Source organism: Paroedura picta, chromosome 5 (assembly GCF_049243985.1).
Source record: "Paroedura picta isolate Pp20150507F chromosome 5, Ppicta_v3.0, whole genome shotgun sequence".
Lineage (NCBI taxonomy): Eukaryota > Metazoa > Chordata > Lepidosauria > Squamata > Gekkonidae > Paroedura > Paroedura picta.
Window position 1 is genome coordinate 99,401,604 of NC_135373.1, and position 27,418 is coordinate 99,429,021.

General features: G+C 42.4%; 1 protein-coding gene across 17 annotated transcripts in view; it reads right to left on the reverse strand.

The window, feature by feature from the left end:
* Positions 1 to 27,418, reverse strand: part of TNRC6B (trinucleotide repeat containing adaptor 6B) — a 146,226-nt gene that overhangs the window by 74,793 nt on the left and 44,015 nt on the right. Inside the window, exon 2 of one of the 17 annotated variants that reach the window (XM_077339421.1) lies at positions 20,440 to 20,656. The exons of 15 other annotated variants lie outside the window; for them this stretch is intronic. In XM_077339421.1, the coding sequence (XP_077195536.1) occupies positions 20,440 to 20,444 (5 nt within the window). In that variant the 5' untranslated portion in view covers positions 20,445 to 20,656. Of the gene's footprint in view, positions 1 to 20,439; positions 20,667 to 27,418 lie in introns of those variants that run through there. One more of the 17 variants, XM_077339422.1, reaches the window with a different exon arrangement.

A 27,418-nucleotide genomic window follows, 5' to 3' on the forward strand; every position in this document is an offset into this window, starting at 1 on the left:
AAAAACAGCTGGCATTAGAACTGCTGTAATTAAACCACAACATTTTCATTTAACCCATGTACATTAATACAAAGTTTATTGTGAAGATGGTGCATTTATGAGTAGAGTATGTGTGTGGGGGTTAGCTGCATTGTAAATAGCATTCTATAGTACATCCAAGCTGTAAAGAAAGCAAAAATTAATTAGCAGATCTCTGAAACTAGGTTTGAGTAGCAAAAATCCAATGCAAACTTAAAATTTAAATATTTGCGTTATAAAGCAGAGCACAATAAAAGAAAAAATATGTGCCCAATTTCTAAACAATTAATTCTTCAAGGTTTTAAGCATTAACTACTTCTCATGCAACTCTTGCCAATTAGGTGATTTCTCTCAAAAAATAGCTGTCCCTAGACTAAATAGCATAATTATACATATGGGTCTATTTTCTAAAGATTATTTTCTACCCAAGAGCTTTATAAAAGGTTATCAATAAACTTTGCAAAATAGAACTTAATCCTGTAAGAAAAACTGATATGCATGCTTACTTAAAATGCCAGAGTGTTCTTTAAATTACCTCTATTAATGAGCACGCCACTTTACAAACTAGCAATAAAAAGACAGGGTAGTGATTTAAGAATAGTATCTCATGTAGCATGAGTAACAAAAGTTGAATTATTTCAGTGGAAGCGTTCTGCATAGTGCTGACAGCCAAGTTGTCAAAATGGAAAGCCTAACTGGGAAATTATTCAAGCATAAACTACAATTTTCACCAGGGGGGAAGGGGGAGAGCAAGAGGCATATTTTCACCAGGTTCTACAGGAACAGCAATGGACACAGAAAAAGCAGAAATGGGAGAATATATAGCAAAGCCAGACTTGCTGACAAAATCAGATTGGAATAATAGTAGTATTGGTCTCAAAGAGGCTTACAATCACCTTTCCTTCCTTTCCTCACAACAGATACCCTGTGAGCTAGGTGCGGATGAGAGAGCTCTAGCAGAAGCTCTAACAGAACTTTGATGAGCCCAAAGTCAATCAGCTAGATGCATGTGGAAAAGTGGGGAATCAAACCTTGCTCTCCAGATTAAAAGCCACTGCTCTTAACCACTACACCAAGGTGACTGGATGGTGACACTGTTTGCAGATCAAACTGAAGTATCAGAATGACAATTTATAATATGGGATTAAAAGGAACAATAAGATGGAGGTAGAGTTCATCAATAAACCGGGAGTATTGTAAGAACAGGACAAAGAAAAGCTAGACACACATGAATATGTTAGGGAAACACAGCTTTTATTTTTTTCTATAAAACCACGTGATTCCCCAAGTTTACCTAAGAATCTGCCTACTATCAGTATGACCCTGATCCACTGATTTATATATCCTGCAGATAGGGCCACATGTTATTAGAATATATAATTGCAGAGGTCAATAAGATTTACTCCCAAGCATGAATGCACATTAAAAAATCAAAGACACACTATGATCTCTTGGCATATTAAATTTATATAGATATTACAGTTGAGAAGGTGACGGTGCAGGTTTATTCACAACAGCTATACCCACCCTTCTCCCAACAGTCAGGACCAAAGGTAGGTGACAAAGTACAAAAATAATCATCTACAAATCACACAGTTTAAAAATCAATATTAAAAGTTAAGCTAGAGCCCATTCAATGTGGCCCATAAGCTCTTCTATGGCTGTCATACAGCCTTGACAGAACGTCTCAAGAGGAGGTGTTTGCCTTACCATTTCCAGATCATTATTCTAATAGGCTGCCAATAAAAAAGACCTCAGTACTTATGCATGTGGTCCTAATGGATGGTGTAGCGGACCCCCCCCCCTGGCTATTTCATATGGATATTTTCCGCCCTGTGCTGTGGAGAGGGAAGGAAAGAAAAGACTAATTCCTTGCTCATCTGCCTTTCAATTGTTAATTGATCTGGCCAGGAAGAATGTACCTGGAAGGGGGGGGGGATGTTTCTTCTTCCGAGAAATTCCTCGGAATCCAACAGGACAAAAGATGCAGAGGCTATACAAGCCCCACATGATGACAACTCTTAATGGTCCGTATGTCTAATCAATTGAAAATCCATGTGAACAAGAAAATGCCCTTTCAGACCTATGAAAGGGGGATTTTCACACCTAGGAATGTTCTGTATCAATCCACAATATTTACAAATAATCCTTTTTAACAGCAGAGGTTATGTTGGAAAATTCCAATGAGAAAATTATATTATTCCTCCAATCTCTCACTTTTGTCTGAAAAAGAGATGGCTTGCTAATAGTGTCAGCTCTAGATCTAGCTTTTTGAACTACTCTTTTTGGATAACCTTGCAAACATAAAACTGCTATTCCACTTGCAATGGAGGAACTGGCCATATAGTAAATCATTCCGTAACTTATAAGGGTGATATGAACTAAAATGAAGAAGTGAATTCTAATCAGAAGTCTCTCTCTCTCTCTGTGTGTGTGTGTGTGTGTGTGTGTGTGTGTGTGTGTGTGATTCTTCCCAGAATTCCTGGGAACAAAGTTTCCAGTTGAAGGGGACAGAAGGGTATATAGGATGCTGACCAGAGGAGGAAGAGGACTACTACCTGCTTACCATCATCGTAGAAGTCTGCTCTTGGGAGAAGAGTTGAGCAGCCAACTTGGCAGCCATCCTCCCTGATCCTTGACCAGGAAATTGTAGCTGGTACAGAATGCAGCTGTTAGGGTCCTTGCAGGGACATCTTGAAGGACCCACATCCAGCCTGTGTTGAGGCAGCTGCTCTGGCTACAGGTGGTGTTCCGATGTCTGGGTCCAACATGTCTGAGAGACCACCTATTGCCCCATGCCCCCTGCAGGACCCATCACTAGGCAGGTACAAATCAGTCAGTGGTTCTTGGGTCAGGGCCTTCTCTAAGCCCCAACCTAGTGGATGAGCTCCTGGAAGAGCTGAGGACCCTGCAGGAGCTTTCTCAGTTCTGCAGGCCTTGCAAGACACAGCTCTTTCACTAGGCATTTGGTTGAGGCGAGAGCGATTAAGGGTTGGGCCCTCCTTGGCTTAACTTGAGGCCAGAGCCTCCTTGGCTTAACTACAACACTATCCGATTATATGATCCAATTATTTGATCTCCCTACTATTTTCCCTGAAGCACAGGTTTCAAAGGGAGTGCCAGGAGTTCGGGATTTGGGAGGGTTTGGGGGATGGGATTGTTCCCATCTGTTTGTGTGCTCTGTATTTTAAAGGTTGGGGGTTTTATGCTTTTATTGTGGGGATAACTTAACCTGCCATGAGGCAGTTGCCTGGGAGTCATCATCATGAAGCTGAGGGTGGGATGATAATGGAATGAAACTTTGGGAACCCCTTAAGCAAATTTTATCCAGTTTCTTTTGTCCCTTTTGCTTAACTCTGTGCTGTGCTGTGCTAAAGATCTGCTTATGAACATTGTTTTAATACATATAAATAAATCTTTTATAGTTTGAAGCTGCTTATGGTTCTGTGATCCACATAGTACCCCCCCATCTCAGACATGCTAGCCCAGGACAAAAGGAAAACCAAGTATAAGGAGGGTGCTTGGCAAGCAGCTTCTCTTCTGGAGGGGTGTACCCTTGCAGGACCCATGCTGGGGCTGTGGGGAGACCTAGAGGTTGATAACCCTAGTCATGAAGATCAGTTGTGGTTCTCAGAGCTCTTCAGGCCCCATCTGGAGGTTAGCAACTCTAGCAATGTAGTTATTACATTAATATAGAACAGTAAAATGTAGATAGAGATGGGGGAGAAGAGGGGGAGGTCTGGCAATGTAGCTTCCTGTGATGTAGTGGTGGGAGTGGCCTGATCACATCTAGTGGGAATGTCTGGGTTACATGGCAGGGAAATGTGGCTAGCTGACAGTACTTCTGGGGTTACTCAAAGCCTGAATTTTTTTCAGGGGTTCCTCCATGGTCAAAAAGATTTTAAAAAGCTACTTTGAAGAAACCCTTCAAGGTTTCCAAGCTACATGGGGGACCAGCTGGAAGATATTCAGATTGAGGCTAAACAGAAATTAAACTGGAAAGATTATGGCAGCAGTAAGACAGAGCTGCCCCATTCTAGTTTTTTTTTAAATGTTTAAATACATCAACAAATTTAGATTTTAGCTACAATACCCAGTCTAGGAGCCCCACAACCTGGCCAGTTACTGCCCAGTTTTGCATTTAAGCGTTTCTGGGCAAGTTGATTGAAAAGGACACATCAGATCAGATCTTGGCATACTTGGATAAAACTTTAGACCTTGACCCATACCAGTCTGGCTTCCGTCCTGGCCATGGGGTGGAGACAGTGCTGGTCGCCCTGATAGATGAACCAGCTAGACAGAGGTGGTTTGGCCCTTCTCGTGCCATTAGATCAGCAGTGTTTGATGTTGTCGATGACAAGTTATTTTCATACCAACTCACCGGGGCCAGAATTTGAGGTACAGCCCCATCAACAGACGATCTCCTTCCTTCAGAACAGGTAACAGAGGTTAGCATGGGGGAGGTTCAATCACATAGTCACCAACTATCCTGTGGGGTTTCCATTGGGTGATACTCTCTCCCACATTGTTTAACATCTTTATGCACCCTCTGGGCCACCTGGCAGAGTTTTGGTCCGGAATCTCAGTGGTATGCTGATAATACCCAGCTCTCTCTTTTGATGCACCATCATCCTGACTCCCCCACCAGAAAATATTTGCCAGTTGTTTGGAAGCAATGGTGGTATGGTGCAGGAAAACCTGGCTGAAATTCAACCCCTCGGAGACGGAGCTCCTGTGGTTTGATGGGAAGGGGTCAGATCAGGAAGTGTACTTGCCTAGCCTGGATGACATCACTCCCTCTTATCTTCATCCAGCCCAACCACCCATAGTAAAAACAACCTGAAACAATCCCCCAAATGGACTCACCATGCTGGAAAGCAGCAGCCTGCTCCAGCCTATACTAGGACCAAAATGCTGGGCTGCAACACCAGGTAGGAACTAGTCCCTCTTCCCCACTACTTATAAAAATATTACTAATTAAAAAATTAAATCCCCCCATTCACATCTGGACCTAATCTATTTTGGGAAGAGTGATCAAGGGCAGTCCAGTTGTTTCTCTTCTTTACTGTTAATCTTTGAATACAGTTAATACCTTCCTAAAACTGTTTTTTCTACACATTATCCCTATGTACAAAGCTCAATTTTCAAGTGCCTTCAACTATACAGCCACAGTTCATTTTTGATAAGCCACTCTCTTAGCTACAGAAGTCTCTGAATTGTAGACAGAATAATCAACCCATTTCCAGTCTTCCAGGAATATGGGTAGTAAACTACCAAAGTGTCAGTCTCCTCTTCTTCCTCAAGTAAAAAGAACCTTCATGGAAAATCTACTATTTTGTTCTCTAGGAGCATGGATGATTGAAATGCAGAAAAATTCAAGTTCAAAGTGGGGGAAAACTCTATTCAATCACAAACATCTTCCCTAAGATCACAAATACCTGAGAATGCTAGTATTTAACTATATTCATTTACCTAGTTTACTTATGATACGTTTACTTAGTTTCAGTTGGCATAAATTTATTAACAGAAAAGATAATAAAAACATTAGCCAAATTTTCTCAGTTAAAAGATGTAGCCTAACAGATATCAGGATAAATATCACTGCAATCATATCTGCACACAATTTTTTGGGAGGAGTTGACAATGGCAAAGACACGGGACGGCCTCTGGGAGCGCGCCCACTGGCCCAGGGAACCACAGATTCCCCTCTAACGCAGTTGCCGAAACATCCTCCTCGGAGAGGAATTCCTCCTCTCTCCATGAAGCCATTAAGCCACCTTTGATCTTGCTGCATCTCTCCTAGGCTACTGGGAAGGTCTGTAGTCTCAGCAGGAAGTCATGGAATCAAGAGGAAAATGTCTCCTTCGGATAATAGCTTTGAAATAAGAGGTCAGTTAGAAGTGCAAACAGAGTGAAGAAGAGAGGTAAGTAGTAGGAGGGAAAGGAATAGGAAAAAAGGTGAAAAGTTTATATTGAATTGAGAAAGCCTGCTAGCATAGCGAAAAGCTTTCCTCCCTTGGTCAGAGGCAGGAAAGAACAGTAGCAAAGAGGCACACCCACACCAGAGCAGGAAGAGGAGAAAAATGTTATAAAATCAGGGATAAAAACACCCAAGATGTCTTTCTGCCTCTGGGGGAGAACTCTTGTTTTTTAATTAAAAGACCTTCTAAAACTCTTTCCCATCAATGTTGGTTTTTCTCCGGTGTTGCGGTTCAACAGGTAATACAAATCATGATATTCCACTTGAACTAGCACAGTTTGTCCTATTGTTCCATTCTCTTGAGAGAATCTGAATAAGGGGAAGGAACATGACACATCCCCTCAAACACCACAGAAAGCCTTGTAAGGAGAAGACAAAGCCCTAGACATCAGTTGGCTCAGGGCTCCAAGCCAGGCTGCCCTTGCCCAGAAATTGGGGATGTACATACATAGTTCTGATTCTTCTGCATCCCAGCAACTGCCTGCATTCTGATTAGGTATGAAGTACTTTTCTCCCCTTGGTATGTGGCTGATTCCTATATGTAATGTAGAAATTAAATAATTTTATCCATTAAATTATTACATTCAACAGTGTTAGCACCCTGTTCTCCCTGCAATCAAGGCTGCTGGGATCTTGTTTCCTTAGCAACAACCCATGTTGCTCCCACACAGTGTCATAGAAGTAGAGAAGGATGAAGCAGGACATAACTGGACTTGAATTATGTGAATGATTATTGCTGCAAGCAGAAATGAAACCATGTTCTCTCATAAGAGAAAGGATCTGTGTAAATGAAAGAAGCAGAATAATAAAGTTATTTTTAATTACAGCAACACCTCCATACTGGAGAATTTGCATTAACTAAAAATATCTTAACCTGATAGAGATACAGAAACCCAAAGTAGTTCTAGAAAGTTGGATGGAAACACCATTTAAGAGGACAGTGCACAACATTCCAAATGTCAGGGAAACCTCTTCAGTCTCCCTGAAGATCAATCTTTCATCAGAAGTACCTTCTTCTACACTTCATTAGCTAGCTAATGAAAGTTAAATTACAATACTACAAAGGCATTCTAAGTGCATTTGCATTATTTTGTTCTTTGTTTCAGTATTATACAATGGCATCAGGATGAGCAACTAGGTTTTTATTGGAAAATAAATGCAAGGTAAAGTAGCTGTTTCTCTTACTAGCCGGGGTTTCTTAGCAGCCCTGGGTTTCCAAAATGGGTGGGATTTAATTAATTTTAAAACATATTTTTTAAATTTGTTAAACATTTATTGGGTGATATGACCATATATAATCATATCAACCTTCTCCTCTCCCCAAATGGCCAATGATGGGCCTGGAGGGGATGGAATGCTGAGGAACACCTGGTGGACATGTATACGTCCCAACCATATTCTGCATGCTTACGCCATATTTTCAAAGCCTGAAGAATGTTTCAAGGGGTTTTCAAGGCTAAAAATCTAATCAAATAAAATAAAAAGTTGAGAAAGGCTGCAATAAAAGAAACTATGACTCTCAGTTTACCTGAGCAAGACTGTTAATGGTAGGATGTTTTGGAGGTCATTAATTCATAGGGTTGGAAGTTGGAGGCAACTTGACAGCACTTAATGCACACACATCCTCTAGTGCAGGGATAGTCAAACTGCAGCCCTCCAGATGTCCATAGAGTACATGGAGCATTCTCTGGCAGGGGCTCATGGGAACTGTAGTCCATGGACATCTGGAGGGCCGCGGCTTGACTACCCCTGCCCTAGTGTGTGACTACTGAAGACTTCTCGTGAAGGTGTTTACTTTGAGTAAGTCTAGGATGTTGCACTGAGCCACTTATGTTCAGGAATCTATGCAGATACACTAGATGAGCATGTTACACTGAGAGATGAACAGAAATAAAACTTTTCTGAAGAGTATTCATAGGTTGATAATCTTTAAAAAAGCAATACTTAATCCTGTAAACTATGCCAGTACAGATTTGGTTTTTCATTACTCAAAGGAATCTCAAAGCAACTTACAATTGCCTTCCCTTCCTCTCTGCACAACAGATATCCTGTGAGGTAGGTGGGATTGAGAGAGCTGACAGAATCGCTCTGCAAGAACAGCTATAACAGAATTGTCACTAGCCCAAGGCCAAACAGCTGGCTGCATTTGGAGGAATCTTTGTGAATCCAACTTAGTTCTCCAGATTAGAGGCCACTGTTCTTAACCATTACATCAAGCTGGCTATAAGTAAACAGGTTCATCCTCTGAGACTAAACTTTGGCAAATTTTGCACCATCATGTCATTGCTATTCTCCTTTACCTATTGTAGAGTTAATGTAGGAACTCAACAGCTGCTGGGCTAAATGAGGTGAGTCACTGCAGTTATACCACCATCTTTCAGGTACTACATTGCTGTAATTTTAAAATATGGCATTTCTATTACCTGTTTCTATGGTGCTCAATTTCCCAGATTTTGAAGATCACTGCGACTATTACTTTCAGTAACCGCTGGCCATTCATTTTCCAGTAAGGCTGAGACTCAACTTTTACCCTCCACTCCAATATTTTTCCTCAGTGTGAAGTACACATTCACAACACATTCATTAACTAAGGTGAAAAACTGTAATAGTTCTTTTCTTCCATTAGGAATATTAGTCAAGGTGCTTTGTATACTAGGAGAGGCAAAAGCTAAAATGTTCCAGCGTGGTGTGGTGGTGAAGGGCAGCAGCCTCTAATCTGGAGTTTGGTTCTCCACCCCTCCAAATGCAGCCAGCTGGGTGACCTTGGGCTGGTCGCACTACTTTCAGAACTCTCCCTGCCCCACCTACCTCACTGGGTGTCTGTTGAAGAAAGAGGAAGGAAGGGTAATTGTAAGCCACTTTGTGAGTCTTTCAAGCAGTGAAATGCAGGGTATAAAAACCAACTCTTCTTCTTAATTTTCCAAATTTAAAATGTTCCAGAATACTCCACAAAAGGAATCTGAGATATTAAACTTAAGAAGAAGAAGAAGAGTTGGTTCTTACATGCTGCTTTTCCCTACCCGAAGGAGGCTCAAAGCGGCTTACAGTCGCCTTCCCATTCCTCTCCCCACAACAGACACCCTATGGGGTAGGTGAGGCTGAGAGAGCCCTGATATCACTGCTCGGTCAGAACAGTTTTATCAGTGCCGTGGCGAGCCCAAGGTCACCCAGCTGGTTGCATGTGGGGGAGCGCAGAATCGAACCTGGCATGCCAGATTAGAAGTCCGCACTCCTAACCGCTACACCAAACTGGCTTTAGTATAAAATACTGGTATAAAAGATTTAGCAGCCAAAAGCAGATATAGTATTGGGTTCCAGATATGTAGCCAAGTTATCTGCTGGATACAGTAAGAATGATGCAGATGGTTCAACAAACTGATAACTGATGTAACTTCTCTTGAACATGTTGGTAAAAAATAGCACTTCAAGCTACTCAGTGCACATTTGCAAAGACAATCAGGGGAGGTGTTTTAAATAATGAGCAAACTATTTCAGGGCAAGAGATTATCCAAGCGGTTATGGCTGGAGATGACATAATAGGCTCCAATTAAGGAGAGATGTTCATAACATGACTACAGTAACATGACTTGTTACTATAACAGCCAATGCACCTCTCTCTTTTCTTCAAATGCAAATAACAATTAAGGATTTTGGATTTGAAACATTTCCAGCTCCCCGTAATATATGAATGTAAGCTTCAAGCCGAAAAACTTTACTGCAGTTCTGGCTTGTGGCAAGTACATTGATTCAGCCAGGAAACCGTATACATTTGTCATGGAAAACCAGGAATCTTTAACTGTATGGGGGGAGTGGCATGTATGCAAACCACGGCAAGCTTTTATTGTTATCTGCCTTGAGTGCCAGTCAGGAGAAAGGTGGCTTATACATCCCAGTCTGGGATGGGGAAGGGTGCCCATTGGCCCCGGCCTGACAAGTTGGGAGGTGCAAAGCGCCTCCCGACCCGCCCACCCCCCAACGTTGGCAGCCTTCCCCCCACTACTGCCATTACCAGGCTGCCTGGTGCAACGACAGGCCGGGGCAGCCTGGTGGAGGTGGCAGCAGGGGGAGGCTTCGCCCCCAGCAAGAGGACAGCCCCGCTAGCCTCGAAGCACTATGGCTGCCTGGGAGCCGGCACAGGAACAGCCCCGCCCACAAAGCCCTGCAACCATACAGGGCTGGGAGGCTTCAGCCCCGGCAAACAGACAGCTCCCTTTGCCAGAGGCCTGGACACCTACTGCCCACTGTATTACTCATACAGCGGTTTTGATTTCTTGTGTGTGTGTGTGTGTATATGTATAAAAATAAAATTACAAATTACTTGCTCAAAACCTCAAAAACTTAATAACATATTTTCAGTGCTTTATAGCAAATTTTCAACACTTGCATGGGGCAATATAGAAATCCGCTGTTAATAATGGCAAGCCATTATTGTAAAAGAAGTTGATGGTTAAAGATTCAATTAAACCAAGCACAAGAATGGGACCTTATGACATCTTGTTTCAAACTCATATGAATGAAGATAAGAACTCATAAACATAGTATCTTTCCTGAAGATGTCAACAGCACTTATAGCACACTGTTTTAAGTACGCTGTAACGGAGTATCTGAAGCAGCTGTTTTATGCACATTTTAGCCTTAGCATTAACATAGCTTGGAGATGTCATCAACTAAACAAACTTGCTGATAAAATATCAAGAATTTGCTCTGAGTTTGATTCTTACTGTAACACAGGCCCACTGAAAGAACTGCCTGATAACACTGCATGTTCTATTTAGGGAGCACTTTGACCCAGTTTCCATGAAGGATGTTACAAATTCCTGGGAAGGCCACTGCTTGTGCCTAAGATAATTGCCCATCCTGGCTTCTAAAATCACATAAAGACCACATTAAAAATTCTTATTCTTAGTATATCTATTATAAAATCAATCACTAATTCAGGGCACCTTCTCTTTACACCACTCAGATACCTGTTCATTATTTAAAAAAAAAACACCCCTAAAGAAAAATGACATTGCCAATTATTGCCCTACAAGATTTAAAGCCTGTTGTACTTGTAAATACAACAGGCGCTAGAAAGGGTGGATGGGAGGAGAGAGTTGTGTGAATAAAGAAGACAGATCTGCAGGGAGGGAGAAAAGAATGGAAGAATGCAGAGGGGGTGGAAGGCAGACGCAGGGTAAGGGGGTGGACCAGAGGTGGCTGAGTTAAAGAGTGAATGGAGAAGAGAGGGAGAAAGGTATCAGCAGATGGAGAGGAGTGGGGGCACAAAAGAAAGAGAAAGATAAGGGTTTGAGAGGGCTTCTTGCCCCTGCCCAGCCCTGGTAGCGGTGTGGCCTTCCCCCCGGCCCCCCTCCCCCAGGCCTTCCGGTTGGGTCCAAAAGCACACACGGGGCCTTTTTGAGGCCCCAGGTGTGCTTCTGGGCCTGGGGGGAAGGCCTCTGTCCCCCCTCCCCCCGGCAGTGGCACGGCCTTTCTGTTGGGCCTAGACGTACACCTGGGGCCTCTTCTAAGCCCCGGGTGTGCTTCTGGGCCTGGGTGGAATGCTTCCCTCTGTACTCACGCTGTTGCGCCTGGCTGGAACTCTGGCCTGCCCTGGTGAATACCCAACTACAAGGCGCTTCACGCCTTCCGATTGCGCCCGAACCCAGACTGGCCCCGCCCACTTAGCCCTTAACCAATCATTTATACTATATTCCCCGAGCGGTTAAAAGAAAGCCCTGATCTCCCACGCGACTAAAATCTTATTGAAGACCATCCAGAACCGTCTCAAATCAACCATTGATGCTCAGCTACCGGATGTCCAGACTGGTTCTCGATATGGTCGTGGCACCAGAGACCACATTGCAAATTTGCACCAAAGTCATGACTGACAATGAGAACATTGAATATCCTGATGATTTCATCATTCTTGGCTCTATGATCATTCCAAGTGGTGGATGCAGCCGTGAAATCAGTTGGCGAATAACTCTAGGCCAGAACGCAATGTTAGGCATGAACCGAATATGGAAGAGTAAATATATCAGCCTTAATACAAAGTGCCGGCTAGTCAATGCCATTGTCTTCCCCATAACAACCTATGGATGGGAAAGCTGGACCCTGAAGAAGGAAGACAGGAGAATAGATGCTTTCGAATTATAGTGTGGGAGACAACTGCTGCGAATACCATAGACAGCTAAAATTACCAACAAGATCGTTTTAGAGAGGAGCAAACCAATGATGTCATTAGAAGGCAAGATATTACGGCTAAAGCTCACTTACTTTGGACACATCATGCAATAAGAATTGTTAGAAAAATCATTAATGCTCGGCATGGTCAGCAGCAAAAGGAAATGTGGTTGCCAAAAAATCCGCTGATTCGACACTACCAAAGTCAATACAGGGATGACCATGAACCAACTGTAAGAAGCAGTCATTGAGAGAGATGGAGAAATTTTCCTATAGAATGGCTGAGGGTTGGACATGACTGAACGGATAATATCATCATCAACTGCCTTTCCTAGGCAAACTGATTGAGAGCAGTAGCGGATCAACTCCAGGTCTTCTTGGATAACTCATCTACTCTAGACCTTTTTTATTTCAGACAAGGCTCTGGGACAGAGGCAGCCTTGCTAGCTTTAGTTGATGACTTCCATCTAACTGAAGACAACTGTCAGACCTCCCTGTTGCTTCTACTGGATTTATTTGCTGCCTCCAACACAGTGAACCATGCCATCTTGTAGAGGGTCCTAGAGGCAGAACTAGACTAGTTCAAATCATTCTTCATAGCCCATACTTAAAAGGTTGCCATTGGACCCAAATTATCATCAGTGCTGTACCTACCATGTGGAATCCTACAGGACACAATGCTTGCTCTTCCATCTTCATTTAGTCCTTGGACCAGGGGTAGTCAAACTGCACCCCTCCAAATGTCAATGGACTACAATTCCCATGAGTCCCTGCCAGCATTTGCATTTGCTGGCAGGGGCTCATGGGAATTGTAGTCCATGGACATCTGGAGAGCTGCAGTTTGACTACCCCTGCCTTAGACCAAATCATTTATTGTTTTGAACTTAGCTGCCATCAGTGTGCAGTTGTCTGAAGTTGACTGTCATCATTATATGTAGTTATGTGTTAACTACATATATCCTTATCTATGATGCAATAAAGGTCTTAAATGGCAAAAATATACCTGGTAGCCTTGGTTAAATGACTAAGAGTGAATAAACTGAAATTGAATACTGGAAAGACAGAAATAATGCTGGATGGAAAGGTGGAGCTCTGGGAGGATGCTTCTAACTTGTGACATTATTTAGTTCATCCTTAATACACCCGCGGTGCGGGCGCCGCAGACTAAATAAAGCGCTAAGCGCTTTGGGGGAGGAGTTAGGGCGGGCTTTGTCCGTGATGAGGAAGGGGCCTGATTGGTCCCTTCCTCCGGACAGACCATCGGCCGGGCCAATCGGCAGGTGCGAAGTCCGATTCCCGCCCTTCCCACAAGGAAGCAACTGTGAGCCGCGCGGAGCTGCCCGGCCGCCTGGCGCGGCGAGAGGCACAAAGCGCCTCTCGCCGCGTCAGTCCGCCGACCGAGGCAGCCCCCGGCAGCCGCGCTCTGCGAGACTGCCGGGGGCTGCCTGCCCTAGCGCCCGCTGCATTAGTCGCAGCAGGCTTGATTACTAGTAGAATCATAAAGTTGGAAGGGACCTCCTGGAGCATGGGACACTCACCACCCTATTGTTCATCCACTATAATCTGCCACCCCCTTGAATCTTCACAGAATCAGCCTCTCCGCCAGATGGCTATCCAGCCTCTGTTTAAAAATTTCCAAAGATGGAGAACCCACTACCTCCTGAGGAAGCCTGTTCCACTGAGAAACCGCTCTAACTGTCAGGAACTTTTTCCGAATGTTTAGATGGAATTTCTTTTGTATTAATTTCATCCCATTGGTTCTGGTCCGTTCCTCCAGGGCAAGAGAGAACAACTCTGCTCCATCCTCTATATGGCACCTTTTAAAATACTTGGTTATCAGATCCCCTATCAGTCGTCTCCTCTCCAGGCTAAACAGACCAAGTTCCCACCACCTTTCTACATATGTCTTGGTCTCCAAACCCCTCACCATTTATTGCCCTCCTCTGAATACACTCCAGTTTCTCTACATCCCTCTTCAACTGTGGTGCCCAAAACTGAACACAGTACTCCAAGTGAGGCCGAACCAGAGCACAGCGGTACCATCACCTCCCGTGATCTGGATACGATACTCTGATACAGCCCCAAATACCATTTGCCTTTTTAGCCAGCGAGTCAAACTGTTGACTCATGTTCAATATATGGTCTTTCGCACATGCTATTGCCAAGACAAGTCTCCCCCATCATATATTGGTGTATTTCATTTTTCCTACCTAAATGCAGAATTTTACATTTGTTCCTATTTAATTTCATTTTATTGTTTAGCCCAGTTATTGAGCCTATCAAGATCATCCTGTATTCTGATTCGGTCTTCTGTTGTGTTTGTTACTCCTCCCAGTTTAGTATCATCTACAAATTTAATAAGTATCCCCTTCTAATCCCTCATCCAAATAATTTATGAATATGTTGAACAACAGATTCCTGGGGCACTCCAGTTATCACTGTTTTCCAAGAGGATGCTGAACCATTAACTAGTACTCTTTGGGTGTGATCAGTCAACCAGTTATCAATCCACCTGACAAAATTAGGATCCATACCGCATTTTACCAGCTTGTCAACAAGAATATCATGTGGAACCTTATCAAAGGTTTTACTGAAATCCAGATAAACTATGTCCACAGCATTCCCCAGATCCAGCAAGGTAGTCACTTTCTCGAAAAACGAGATAAGGTTGGTCTGGCATGACTTTTCTTGCGAAACCCTCATTGCTGGAGAAACCTTAACACAGTTGCAAAAAAGGTGTTCTTCCAACTCAACCTACCTCAAAAAACAGCCTTACCTTGAGAATGCTGATCTGGCCACCTGGAACTACGCCATGAAGATAATAAGACTAGACTACAATAACACATTGTACATTGTCTCCCCCTCAAAATCAATTAGGAAATTCCAGTTGGTGCAGAATGTCACGGCTTGGTTATTATAACGAACTGGGTAAAGCATGTATATTACTCCCATTGTATGGTCTCTCCACTTGCTGCCCTTACTGGACTCTTAAATATTGGCTATCACAAACAAAATCCTCGATGGACCTGCAAGACAGCCTCTCCCTTTGTGATTAAATTGTGTTTAAATTGTGAGATCAGGGCCTTCTATAAGTCCTAATCTGTAAACATGCAAAATCACCATTGTTCATACACATGCCTTCTCCACTGTGTGTCCACTTTGTGTAATAGCCTGCCCTGAGGTTAAGAATGTTCCCACTCTCCTGAATTTTTGCAAACTATTCAGCACTGATTTATTCAAGAGAGCTTTTTAATGCAGGTAAGGTTTAAAAAATCCATTGTGATTTCTTGAATCTCCTGCAGGGGCACAAAAACTGCTATTTTTCATATTCACTTTTATACCGAAAGAACCATCAAATCCACCTATGGGTAAATAATCTAAGAAAGCAGTGGGATTGCAGGGCAATGGATATATGTTTAGCAGGATGGATAAAATCAGAGGAGTCAGCTTGGTGTAGCAGTTAGGAGTGTGGACTTCTAATCTGGTGAGCTGGGTTCAATTCTGCACTCCCCCACATGCAACCAGCTGAGTAACCCTGGGCTCACCACAGCACTGATAAAGCTGTTCAGTAATATCAGGGCTCTCTCAGCCCCATCTACGTCACAGGGTGTCTGTTGTGGGGAGAGGAAAGGGAAGGCGAATGTAAGCCGCTTTGTGACTCCTTTGGATAGAGAAAAGTGGCATATAAGATCCAACTCTTCTTCTTCTTCTTCTTCTTCTTATTATTATTTGAATTACTTATTTAAGTCTTTTGTTTGATGTATAAGCTTTTGTTTGATGTATAAGCTTTTGTGAACCAGAACAGGTTTGCTGTTATTTAGAATCACAGAATTGGAAGGAACCTTCTGGGTCATCTAGTCCAACCCCCTGTACTATGCAGGACACTCACATCCCTATTGCTCATCCACTGTAACCTGCCACCCCCTTGAATCTTCACAGAATCAGCCTCTCCGCCAGATGGCTACCCAGCCTCTGTTTAAAAATTTCTAAAGTTGGAGAACCCACTACCTCCTGAGGAAGCCTGTTCCACTGAGAAACCGCTCTAACTGTCAGGAACCTTTTTCCGAATGTTTAGATGGAATTTCTTTTGTATTAATTTCATCCCACTGGTTCTGGTCCGTTCCTCCGGGGCAAGAGAGAACAATTCTGCTCCATCCTCTATGTGGCATTTTTTTTAAATACTTGGTTATCAGATCCCCTATCAGTCGTCTCCTGTCCAGGCTAAACAGACCAAGCTCCCATCACCTTTCTTCATATGTCTTGGTCTCCAAACCCCTCACCATCTTTGTTGCCCTCCTCTGAATATGTTACAGTTTCTCTACATCCCTCTTCAACTGTGGTGCCCAAAACTGAACACAGTACTCCAAGTTAGCAATCCCCAACCTGTGGGCCGTGGACCATATGTGGTCCGTCGACTAATTGGAGATGGGTTGCAAAGGACGCCTTCCCTGGGCCATTTACTTCATCCCCCCCCCCCAGCCCTTTACAACACACTTCGGGTGTCATTGTCTCCCATCACTCCCAGATGGGACTATCTCAAGCGATCTCAAGCTTAGGGTTCCCATTGATTTGTCATTGTTATGAGTTAAAATTTCCATGAAAATAAAATGTTCCTTATGTTCATTGTTGTGGCGTGTCTGTATCTTATTTTGAAGGGATGTTAGGCAGTAGTTGAGAGTAGAGGAGTAAACTACCCCCCCCCCCGGGCCTCAGTAAAATTATCAAGCATTGAGTGGTCCCCGGTGATAAAAAGGTTGGGGACCACTGCTCCAAGTGAGGCCAAACCAGAGCAGAGTACAGCAGTACCATCACCTCCCGTGATCTAGACACAATACTCTGTTTGATACAGTCCAAAATACTATTTGCCTTTTTAGCCACCGAGTCACACTGCTGACTCACGTTCAATGTATAGTCTACTAAGACTCCTAGATCCTTTTCGCACATACTACTGCCAAGACAAGTCTCCCCCATCCTATACTGGTGTAAATGGTTTTTCCCACCTAAATGCAGAATTTTACATTTGTCCCTATTTAATTACATGTTATTTAGTGTAGCCCAGTTATTGAGCCTGTCAAGATCATCTTGTATTCTGATTCGGTCTTCTGTTGTGTTTGTTACCCCTCCCAGTTTAGTATCATCTGCAAATTTAATAAGTACCCCCTCTAGTCTCTTATCCAAATCATTTATAAATATGTTGAACAACACAGGCCCAAGAACAGGTCTCTGGGCACTCCACTTGTCACTCTTCTCCAAGAGGATGCTGAACCATTTACAAGTACCCTTTGGGTATTTAAGATTCCACAAGGCTACTCTTAGGCTGGCCCCAAAGCAACAACCCTGGAACAGGCTTTAAGTAAAAATCTGAATACATAAATAAACAAAAGCTGCTCTTCTAATTCTCCTTTATACTCCATATACTGAAGTTATCACAAGAAATACTATCATAAAATCTCAATACAATTAAATCCAAGAGTAGTGGGAAAGTTGTATCAGGTGACAAATTATAACCACATAACAGAACAGCGTTCCTCCAGCAGGAAGTGTCACAGGTATTTGTGACCAGGTTCCCACATAAGAGGTTTTGCCTAGTGCCTAAACACCATTAAAGAAATACTAAGTGCTCCTTAATAGGTATATATTCCAGAGACCATAACTCCCTCTAGTAGTTTTCCATCTCTTGGCACTGGTACTCATAAAAGGGTCTCTAATTAAGCCCATTATGAATGCAGAGGTTGGTACTTAAAACTGAATTGTGGAATATTAAGCAGACTGAGCTAAAAGTTGCAAGAACAACCAATAAATAAATGTATCTTTACAACTGACACAGTCATGTCCCATATTTCCTGGTAGACATCCGTTAGAGAGCCAAAGATTTGGGAGCTCCTGCCACACAAAGAACCACAGTGCTGTAAGGGCAAATGAGCTGGACTAGAATCTGGGAAAACCAAGTCTGAATCCCCACTGTACCACCGATTTTGGGCCAGTCACATACTCTTAGCATAACCTGTCTCACAAGTCTGTTTTGAAGGTAAAATAGAAAATTATTTAAACCTCCTTGGGTCCCCGCTAAGTGAACTACATAAAACTGTACCAACAAAACCCATACAAATGATCTTGTACATCTATTTTACATTGTCCAGCTATCAGAATTGTATGTATTTATGTTCTTAAGTTAAAAATAAAAATAATTATGATATTCTTTACCGAACACCAATAACAGTGTGCAGAAACATTGTTCAAACTACTGCTTACCAACCTTGCTTTTGGAAAGTTCTGAACATTTACAACTCAACTCTAGCACATTTATGTCCACCTTGTTCCACTGAGCTTGCTTTCAAACAAATATTCATTCAGGACATAGATGGATTTCAAAATGTGAATGCTCCCATTCCAATCTATCCACCTTCCTCCCAGCACATGTTAACCTGCAACACTCACCATGTTTCCTGAGGCCCCAAAGCGTAATTATCATTTTAAAATGATTAATGCTATAAGAAGAATATGACTGAGTTACAAGACAAAAACAACAACAACAACAACAAGAATGACAATATACCCTTCACCTATTAAGCCTCGTCTAGACTCAGGAAATGTGGCATTGTTTCTTAGCTGCAGAAGAGCAATCATGTTATATTATTGCTACCACACAAGTGTTAAAGGGTCTTACAGTATTAACACATTTATTGTGGCATAAGCTTTTGTTAGCTAGAGCTCGCTGTCAGGTGCATGAAGTATTCCATTCAGCTGGCAGAAAAATGTATGGGCAAAGCTGCAAACAAGCAACAGAGGGAAGATCACAACAGGTCAGAAATCCCAGTTTCCCAAGAACAACATTACAATAAAGCATTTCTCAAGTAGGTCACCCAGAAGATGTGTTTATACACTCACATGTGTCTACATAAGCATACAGACGCTCACAAGATGAAATAGTCATTTTCACTCAGATTCACAAAGATTAGTTTTCTGCATGCCACATAACCCAGCACAATTTAAAGAAAGTGATTTTTTTAAAAAGACACAATTTACTTAATGCTATGCAAAAACATTGATGGAAGGGCGCAATTTTTTCTTAATTTGTGCTGTAAATATGCAGTGGTAAGTTCATGAAAGCAAGCAAGCTTAAATAAGGTATACACCAAGAAAGAAATAATTTATCTGATAATTTATCACAAAAAATCTAATTAGAATCACAAAACAAACTGAACACAAGGCCTTTCAGAAAGAGAAAAATACATGACAATCAAAATGTACAATGTCCAACTCAAATTCACCCTACAGAGAGGTGCATTACATCACATTCTCACAATGCAGGGGGAAAGGCTTGCCCATAGAAAGCAAGCTTTACAATGGTCTCCTGCTGCTGTTCTGCTTCCTTTGGAGGGACACAAGACTTCATTTTAAAGGAACAGCATCTGAAATCCATATAATATATCATTTTTATTCAGCTGTGTGAATATTTATATATAACATAATTAATCCAATCAGTATAAACAAATTCATCTTTTACATCTCCACAGAAAAGCCAGATTTATAAAATTTAAAAATGTTATAAGAGAATGTCATTTCTAAACTAGCACTAATTATTCAGGCAGCCTCTTTAAAACTATTAAATGCCATGCTTACAGGGTATGACCATTTAGTTCAAGCTGCAATTCAAATGAAATGCATCTGGTTACAGGGAAAGGGGGAGGGGAAGCAGTCTGGGGGGGGGGGGGAGACACCCGCACACAAGAAATTGTGCACCAATATACATTTCGCATTATGGATTACAAACCACAGAAATCTTCCAGAATCCCAAACAGCTTTGAAAAAAGCAGTGATTTCAAAGGATGTAAATTGCAATGCTGTATTTTTAGCTCCCAATCTCTGTTAAGTATCAGTTTATTATAAAAATATGCACCTCCCTCCTCTCTGTCCAATCCTAGCATCAAGAAAGAATGCAAGCCCATTTAATTTATGCTAATTTTTGCAGCAGAATTAAAAGCCTGAAGACTGTGTAGCCGATAACATGTGAATAGAATCTTTAGAATGAAACGAAGATTTTAATATAACCAAGCGTTTTACAGCTAGTGCATCCAAGCAATTTAAAACAGATTTAAATTCTTATACGGATTTTTCTAAAGCTTAACGATTGATTTAGACCCAAGATCTCAAGCGATTATTATTATTCGTTATGCGAAGCAATGCATCACTGATGCAACATCAGATGAAACGGTCAAATTAAACGTACCAAAAAAAAAAGGTTTTTAAAGGATCACAGATATAAAATTACTAACCTCATAAAGTGCAACAGTGCTTAAAATCCAGCAAGTTGAGGCATACAAGGTAAAAATGGAAGTGAAGAGATCCCGAATAATTTTGCTGTATTTCTAATTTTCTCAGTTTGAAATGTTCAAAAACCAGGAAAGACTCCGTCGGCCATTTTGACTTGAACTCGTTCTCTCCCTCGCGCGCGCACACACACTCCCTCTCGTTCGCTTTCCCCCTCAGTCTCTATAAAGGAAGCAGGTTTTTGTGACCTTCAAACAGAGGCAGGACACGTGACTCAGGACGCTGTCAATCAGAAGGGGGGTGGAAAGCTATAATCTTAAAGGGAACGCAACTTTTCTTTAAACAAGCAGCGTTTCTGCTCTTTATTCGCTGATACGTGCAACCTACAGCAGAATATCTTTTCCATTATCTCTCAGCGAAATATACAATTGTATACTACATTTTAAAATAAATCTAGCGAGACTTTTAAAGTTCTTTCTCCTGGAATTACATTAGCTGAATGCTGAACGTTCCCAACTCCCCCCCAGTGAATTTAATTTTCTCTATTTTCCTCTGCCTATTTTCCACCTAAAAACTTAGGATATAATAAAACTGTCAATAAGGAGGGGCAGGAAAAGAGAAAGAAGACAGAGGCTTCTCTTTATTTAAATGTGAACAAGAGGCATCATTATCATTACACCCATATAATATGCACACAGGTGTGAATATGCAATCCAAAGGAACATTTAAACTGTGCTAAAATTTGATCTTACTTCTATACTGGAACAGAGATTGATACACATATTTACAAACTTTATATTTGGATTCAGAGCCCAAAAGTTTCACACACAGCATTAACTGTAACATTGAACACAAAATACAGTCATCACATGTAACATTTAAATGACTGAAATATAAAGTAGACAATACCAATAACTTAATTCTAAAGTAAATTATAATGGAAAGTTTATTTTTTGTACAGAGAAAGTAGCTTCAAAAATTCTGCTTTCCAAATAGTGCCAAAATAGTTTTCTTATATGGACAATTTGTTTAAGTTGTCCAAATCAAACAAACCCTGCACCAGTATTATCTTTAGCACCGAACCCAAGGCCAAATTGAGATCTAATACCGAACCTCTAGGTCAAGTACTGTATTTATTATGCAAAACCAGCCCCATTAAAGTACCTAGATGGTTTTATTCATGAATAATAAAAAATAAGAGTTGGTTCTTATATGCCTCTTTTCTCTACAGGAAGGAGTCTCAAAGTAGCTTACAATTGCCTTTCCTTTCCTCACCCACAACAGACACCCTGTGATGGAGGTGAGGCTGAGAGAGCCCTGTTATTACAGCTTTATCAGTGCTGTAGCAAGCCCAAGGTCCCCCAGCTGACTGCATGTGGGGGAGCACGTAATCAGACCAGGCTCGCCAGATTAGAAACTGATGCTCCTAACCACTACACCAATCTCTGATTATGTATCATTCCTAAAACTCAAGAATATTATGCACAGAACCAGGACTTCACAGGGGATTAATACCCAATATCCAGGGTGCCTTCTTGAAAGCAAGTAGGCTTCAAGCATTCTACTTAACTTTACCACCTCTCTGGACAGAATGCTGGAATTGGACCTGGGAGATTAAGTGTAAATCATGCAAAGTCATGATGCTTACTGTGACTTTGAGTCAATCACTGCTTCTCAAGCATAACCTCTTCTACAGGACTAATGTATAAAGCAGAAACACAATACCTTCACAATACACTATCATAAACTCTTAGAGAAAGGAGAAAATATGCTCCAAATACCACATTTTTTTCCTGAATTTACAATCTACTCTCACTGCTAGTAGCACACATGGCCACCAAATATGGAGACAGCATTAGCAATAGTATAATATGTCCATAACTTTAACCACAATCGTTTATTATGCAACATCATCCTCAACTCCAAAGAGCAGAACCAAGTGTGAGTCCAGCGGCACCTTTAAGACCAACTTCATTGGACTAACTTTGTTATGCTGCTTCAGACCAACACCCACCTGAATCAAACTCCAAAAAGTATAATTCAACCCTCTCCCCAAGATCTTCCACTCCTCCCCCCCAGTGTTTCATGTACCTTCAAAAGCTTTCAATCTGTTGCTATTCCTACAAAACTGCCCACTCTTTCAGAAAGTGCCTCATTTCATAAAACCCACCCTTAAATAGTAGCTACACTAATTTGTCCATCACAGAAGCTCCAACTGTGGCAAAACATTTCTGGGTGTGTTCTAGGAACTTCAGAGGAGTATGACCTCCATATTATTGGAATCATAGAATCATAGAGTTGGAAGGGATGGATCCCCAAGGATCATCTAGTCTGACCCACTGCAAAATGCAGGAAATTCACAACTGCCTGCCAACCCACAGTGACCCCATTCCATGCCCAGATGATGCCCCCCCAAAACCTGAATCCCTGGCCAGTCTGGCCTGGAGGACATTCACCTCCTGACCTCAAAGTGGTGACTGGCATTTCCCTGGGCATTAAAAAACGGGCCAAAAGAGCCAAGCACCAACAAAATCCCTTCTGCCCCCCGAATTTACAATCTGCCCAGATTACCAGAATCAGCATTTCTGTCAGATGGTTATCTAGCAACTGTTTAAAAACTTCCAAAAAAGGAGAATCCACTATCACTTTACAAAAGCAGAGCGCATGCAGAAAAATACACCCCGAGGTCTCTTGCAACTATAGTGCAGTGGATGAGCAGTAGACCACAGCTACCTTCTAAGAAAGTATGTCAGTCATTGGTCTTTTCAACACCCCCCCCCCCCGCATTTTTAAATATCTGGCTTACGCATATTCACAGTTCTAATCCTTCTGATGATCAAGGGAATGCTGTGTAATTTCACTTACATTTAAATTAAAACGAGACACCATCAAACAACTGACCACAGAATTGTACCCCATTCTCCAAAGGCGCAACCATCCAAGCACCAACCCCCACCTTGATCACACTGAAGAAAATTATGAGACCAGAAAAGAACCTCTAACACAATGGTTCCCAAACATTTTGGACCTGCTGCCCACCTTGGTCCTAAGCCACACTACTAGTGCCTCCTTATCTGGGCCTCCCCGCTGCTGTCCCAGACTTCTCCTTGGGACTCTGGGAGGCCCCCCCTTCCCTGACCATGGAGCCGCTCAAGCTGTTCGGATTCACCTGAGCATCACCAAAGTCCACATTTCAGTAGCCACTTGCTGCAGCCACTCCACACATACACCCCCGGCAGAGGAATAGCTACCACAGGAGGCAGGAGGCAAACACTGCTGCCACACAGCCAAGGCAGACACTGTTGAGGCCCGGCTCTCCAGTGTGCGTGGGGAGAAGCCTCCGGGTAAGAGTTACAGCGCTCAGCCCCCATGTAGAGCTCAAGGAGGCAGTAGGCAGCTCCAGAGCAAGCAGGATCCCAGGGAAAGCTGGCTGTAGCCAGCACATTGGCTCTGACATCCTAAATGCCCAGGCTGGTCAGGCAAGACTGTGTCAGCAGGCCAGCCAAACAGAAACGCAAAACAGCCAGCCATGGAGGGAAAAGAGAGGGTGGGGCACAAAGGAGCAGCTGAAAGCTCAGGGAGAGGGGGATAAAGGAAGGAGGAGTGGGAATGGGGAAGAAAATAAAACGGAGATGAGAGACACAGTCAGGGATGGGTGCAGGGAAGGTAAGGAGGAAAGACAACCTGAAGAGGGAACAGAAGAGAAAGGAGTCATATGTAAGAGGAGTGAGAACAGAGCAGTGGTCTGGGGTGGGGCAGTCTCAACTTCTGGGACATAGAAAAGCAGTGTACTTAGGGAAGGACATAATGAGAGGACATACTGCAGGACCCTTCAACCAGCAAACTCTTCTCCCCCCCCCAAAAAAAAAACAAAACCAAACGGGAATCTTGGAGTGATATAGATAAGGTTAGAGGTTTTTTTTTTTTGCTGCATCTGTTTTACTGTGTATTTTTGTATACTTTGTTTCATGGATTTTATTGTATGTTTTTTATTGGGGGCTTTTATGTACTGTAACTCGCCTCGAACCTCCGGGGAGAGGCAAGTAACAAACTGAATAATAACAACAACAACAATACCAAATGCAGTCTCTGCCAAAGCTAATTCATCAATCCTGTAGTGCCCAGTGAAGGAAGGAATGTTCAGACATCCAAGTAGCAGCCTTGCATCTGACCTCTAAGGAAGGAAATGACCTATAGAAGTTGTTATCTCTCTGAGGGAATTTTTTTTTTAAACGCCTAGAGTCTAGACCCTTAAACTTGTGAGAGCCTTTGGGTAGGAAGGGCAACAGCCAAAGGATTCTGGCATGGAGAGTGTGGCACTGAGCTAGGTCAGTAGATCTTGATCCATCTCTAGATGTTGGAGTTATATACATTTATTTGTAAATTATATTTTAGGTAGATTTTGAAAGCTACACAGTCTCCAGTGGGAAAAAAGGCAGGAGAGAAATGCTTAAATGGTGTTTTAGGAACAGGAAAACCAGGAGGAATTTTGACATCGGGTCTCTTTCACAACATCTTTAGGTTATTGTTTATTCCATTTATCTTTAATGAACCACTAATTTCAGGGCAGCAAAGAGACCTACGGAGCTCACTTTTTTCTGACAGAATCAAGAAAAGCTGCTGAAAAAGAAAACCTCATACTCTGACGAGATAGTGGGCCTGCACGGACAACCAGTATGGGGCAGAGATGAGAGTGCTGGACTAGGATCTGTATGATTTAGGCCAAAAAGAGAACACTAAGTGGAAAAATGAAAGCTAAAAGTTTATTGCAGCTGGATGCAAGTAATGGATTGGTTACGGGTTGGTGTGGGCTACATAAAAACACAGCATGCTCCTCTATGAGTCAGTTTCCATGGATTTTGGCTTGGATTGTAAATGTGCAGGCCAAGTTTGCCACATATGAGTAAACAATAAAATATGCAGGCTGTGTGCTATAAAAATTTTAAATTGTTTCACCATTTATCAGATGCTTAACCTTGTAGACTGTTCACACACAATCAACATTCCAGGAGCAAAGGAAACATTTGTCTGCTACTAGCACAGCAATACAATATTCGCATAAATGTTTGCTTTTAAAACAATTATTAAATGAGACCGAGTGAACAGTCTTATAGTTCAAAATATAAGAGTAAATTTTGGGGGGCAAACTTCCTCCACAAATAGCTCTAAAATGAAAGCAACTGTTCTAACACCACATTTCTTGTAATTTGTGGCATTTTGCAGTTAATATTTTGTTCTATTCCTGCTGGGAAGTCCTACTGGCCTTAGGTTTCTGTAAAGTAGGATCAGAGGAACCAGATTAAGCTACCAGCAATCGGAATACATCAACATCAAAATGAAAAACTAATATGTTTAACCAATAGGTGTGCTAAAATTCAACTGATTTATACTCCAATGCTAATTAAAAACTGTGATACTTTGGGTCATTGTGGATGATAGCATCAGGGATTTGAGCCTTGTCCTGCAGCAACCTGCATAGTTCGATCCTTTTGCTTATACTGTTTAATTTATATGCAAGACCTTTCAACACAACCATCCAAAGCTTTGAGGTTGATGTCATCAGTATGCCAAAGACTCCTTGCTTTCAACAAATGACCACAAGTAACAGTTTTCATACTGAGTCTGGATACAAAGCTGAAGAGGCTGCAGGATAACAAAATGAATCCAGAGTAGAAACAGGCAATGTTGACAAAGTAAAGTATTTACTTTGAAAGATACTGTTTTCCCACCCCAAGTGGTATGGGGCTGAATCTGACTGCTTAATTATTTATTATATTCAATGCTGCTATCAAAAGACCAGAAGATTAAGTAAAAGCAGTTGTGAAGAATTAATCCTTCTGACTCCACTTATCACTAAGACAGTTTTGTCTTCCCCAATTCTGCTGTTGGTTGTGCTAACCTCTGGGACTAATGTACTGCACTCAACATGGGGCTTCCTTGAAGACATTTCAAAAATTACAATCGGAAGGATATGACTACTGATTAAAGTCTGGAGAGAGGAACATATTACTCTTATCTTGAAAAAAGGTCTCTAGTTATCTTTATGCTTCCAAATCCAGTTCAAATCACCATGACTCACTGCACTTTATTTATTGATTGATTTATAGCCCGACACTCCAATACAAAGCAGCTTGTGGCAGGAACAATCATAAAACCCCACAATAAAATTTCCTTAAGCATAAAACAATAGATCCATTTACTTCAGCCCATCCTGGGGGCGTTATTATCCCCTTCCCCTCCCACTCAAGAGGCTGCATTTCGCCTCAGGGTTAATGGGAAGCAACCCAATATACCGATAGACTCTGGGAGGGGCCCTAGATCTTACTTGCCCTGGCCTCAACCGAAGACCTGACAGAAGACCTGACAGAAGAGCCCTGTGAAACTGTGATGGCTCCGTCAGTGCCCGCAACTCTTCTGGGAGCTCATTCCACCAGGTTGGAGCTGGGACAGAAAAGGCCCTGGCCCCGGTCAAGGCCAGGCGAACCTGCCTTGAGTCAGGAATCTTCAACAAATTCACACCCACTGAGTGAAGTACCCTGTGGGGGTCACAAAGAGGTAGGCCGTTCCTCAACTGTGGGGCTCAGACCACAAATAGCCTTAAAGGTTATTACCAAAACCGTGAACTTGATCTGAGCTGCAACTGGCAACTAGTGCAGCTGCCTCAGCATAGGCTGGATATGGATCCTCCATGATGTACATGTAAGGACCCTACCAGCTGCAATTCACGGGTCAAGGACAAGGGTAGGACTGCGTAGAGTGAGTTGCAGAAATTAAGCATGGAAGCGATCGTTGCATGGATCAATATGGTCAAGTGGCCCAAGGACAGATAGGGTGCTAGTAACCTCACCTGGTGCCGATGGAAAAACGTTGTGCAGGCTACTTCAGTGACCTGAGCCTCCATTGATGATGCATCCAGGATCACACCCAGATTATTGGCTGAGGGTGATATCTTAAGCTGCACCCTGGCTGGGACAGGCAAGTGCA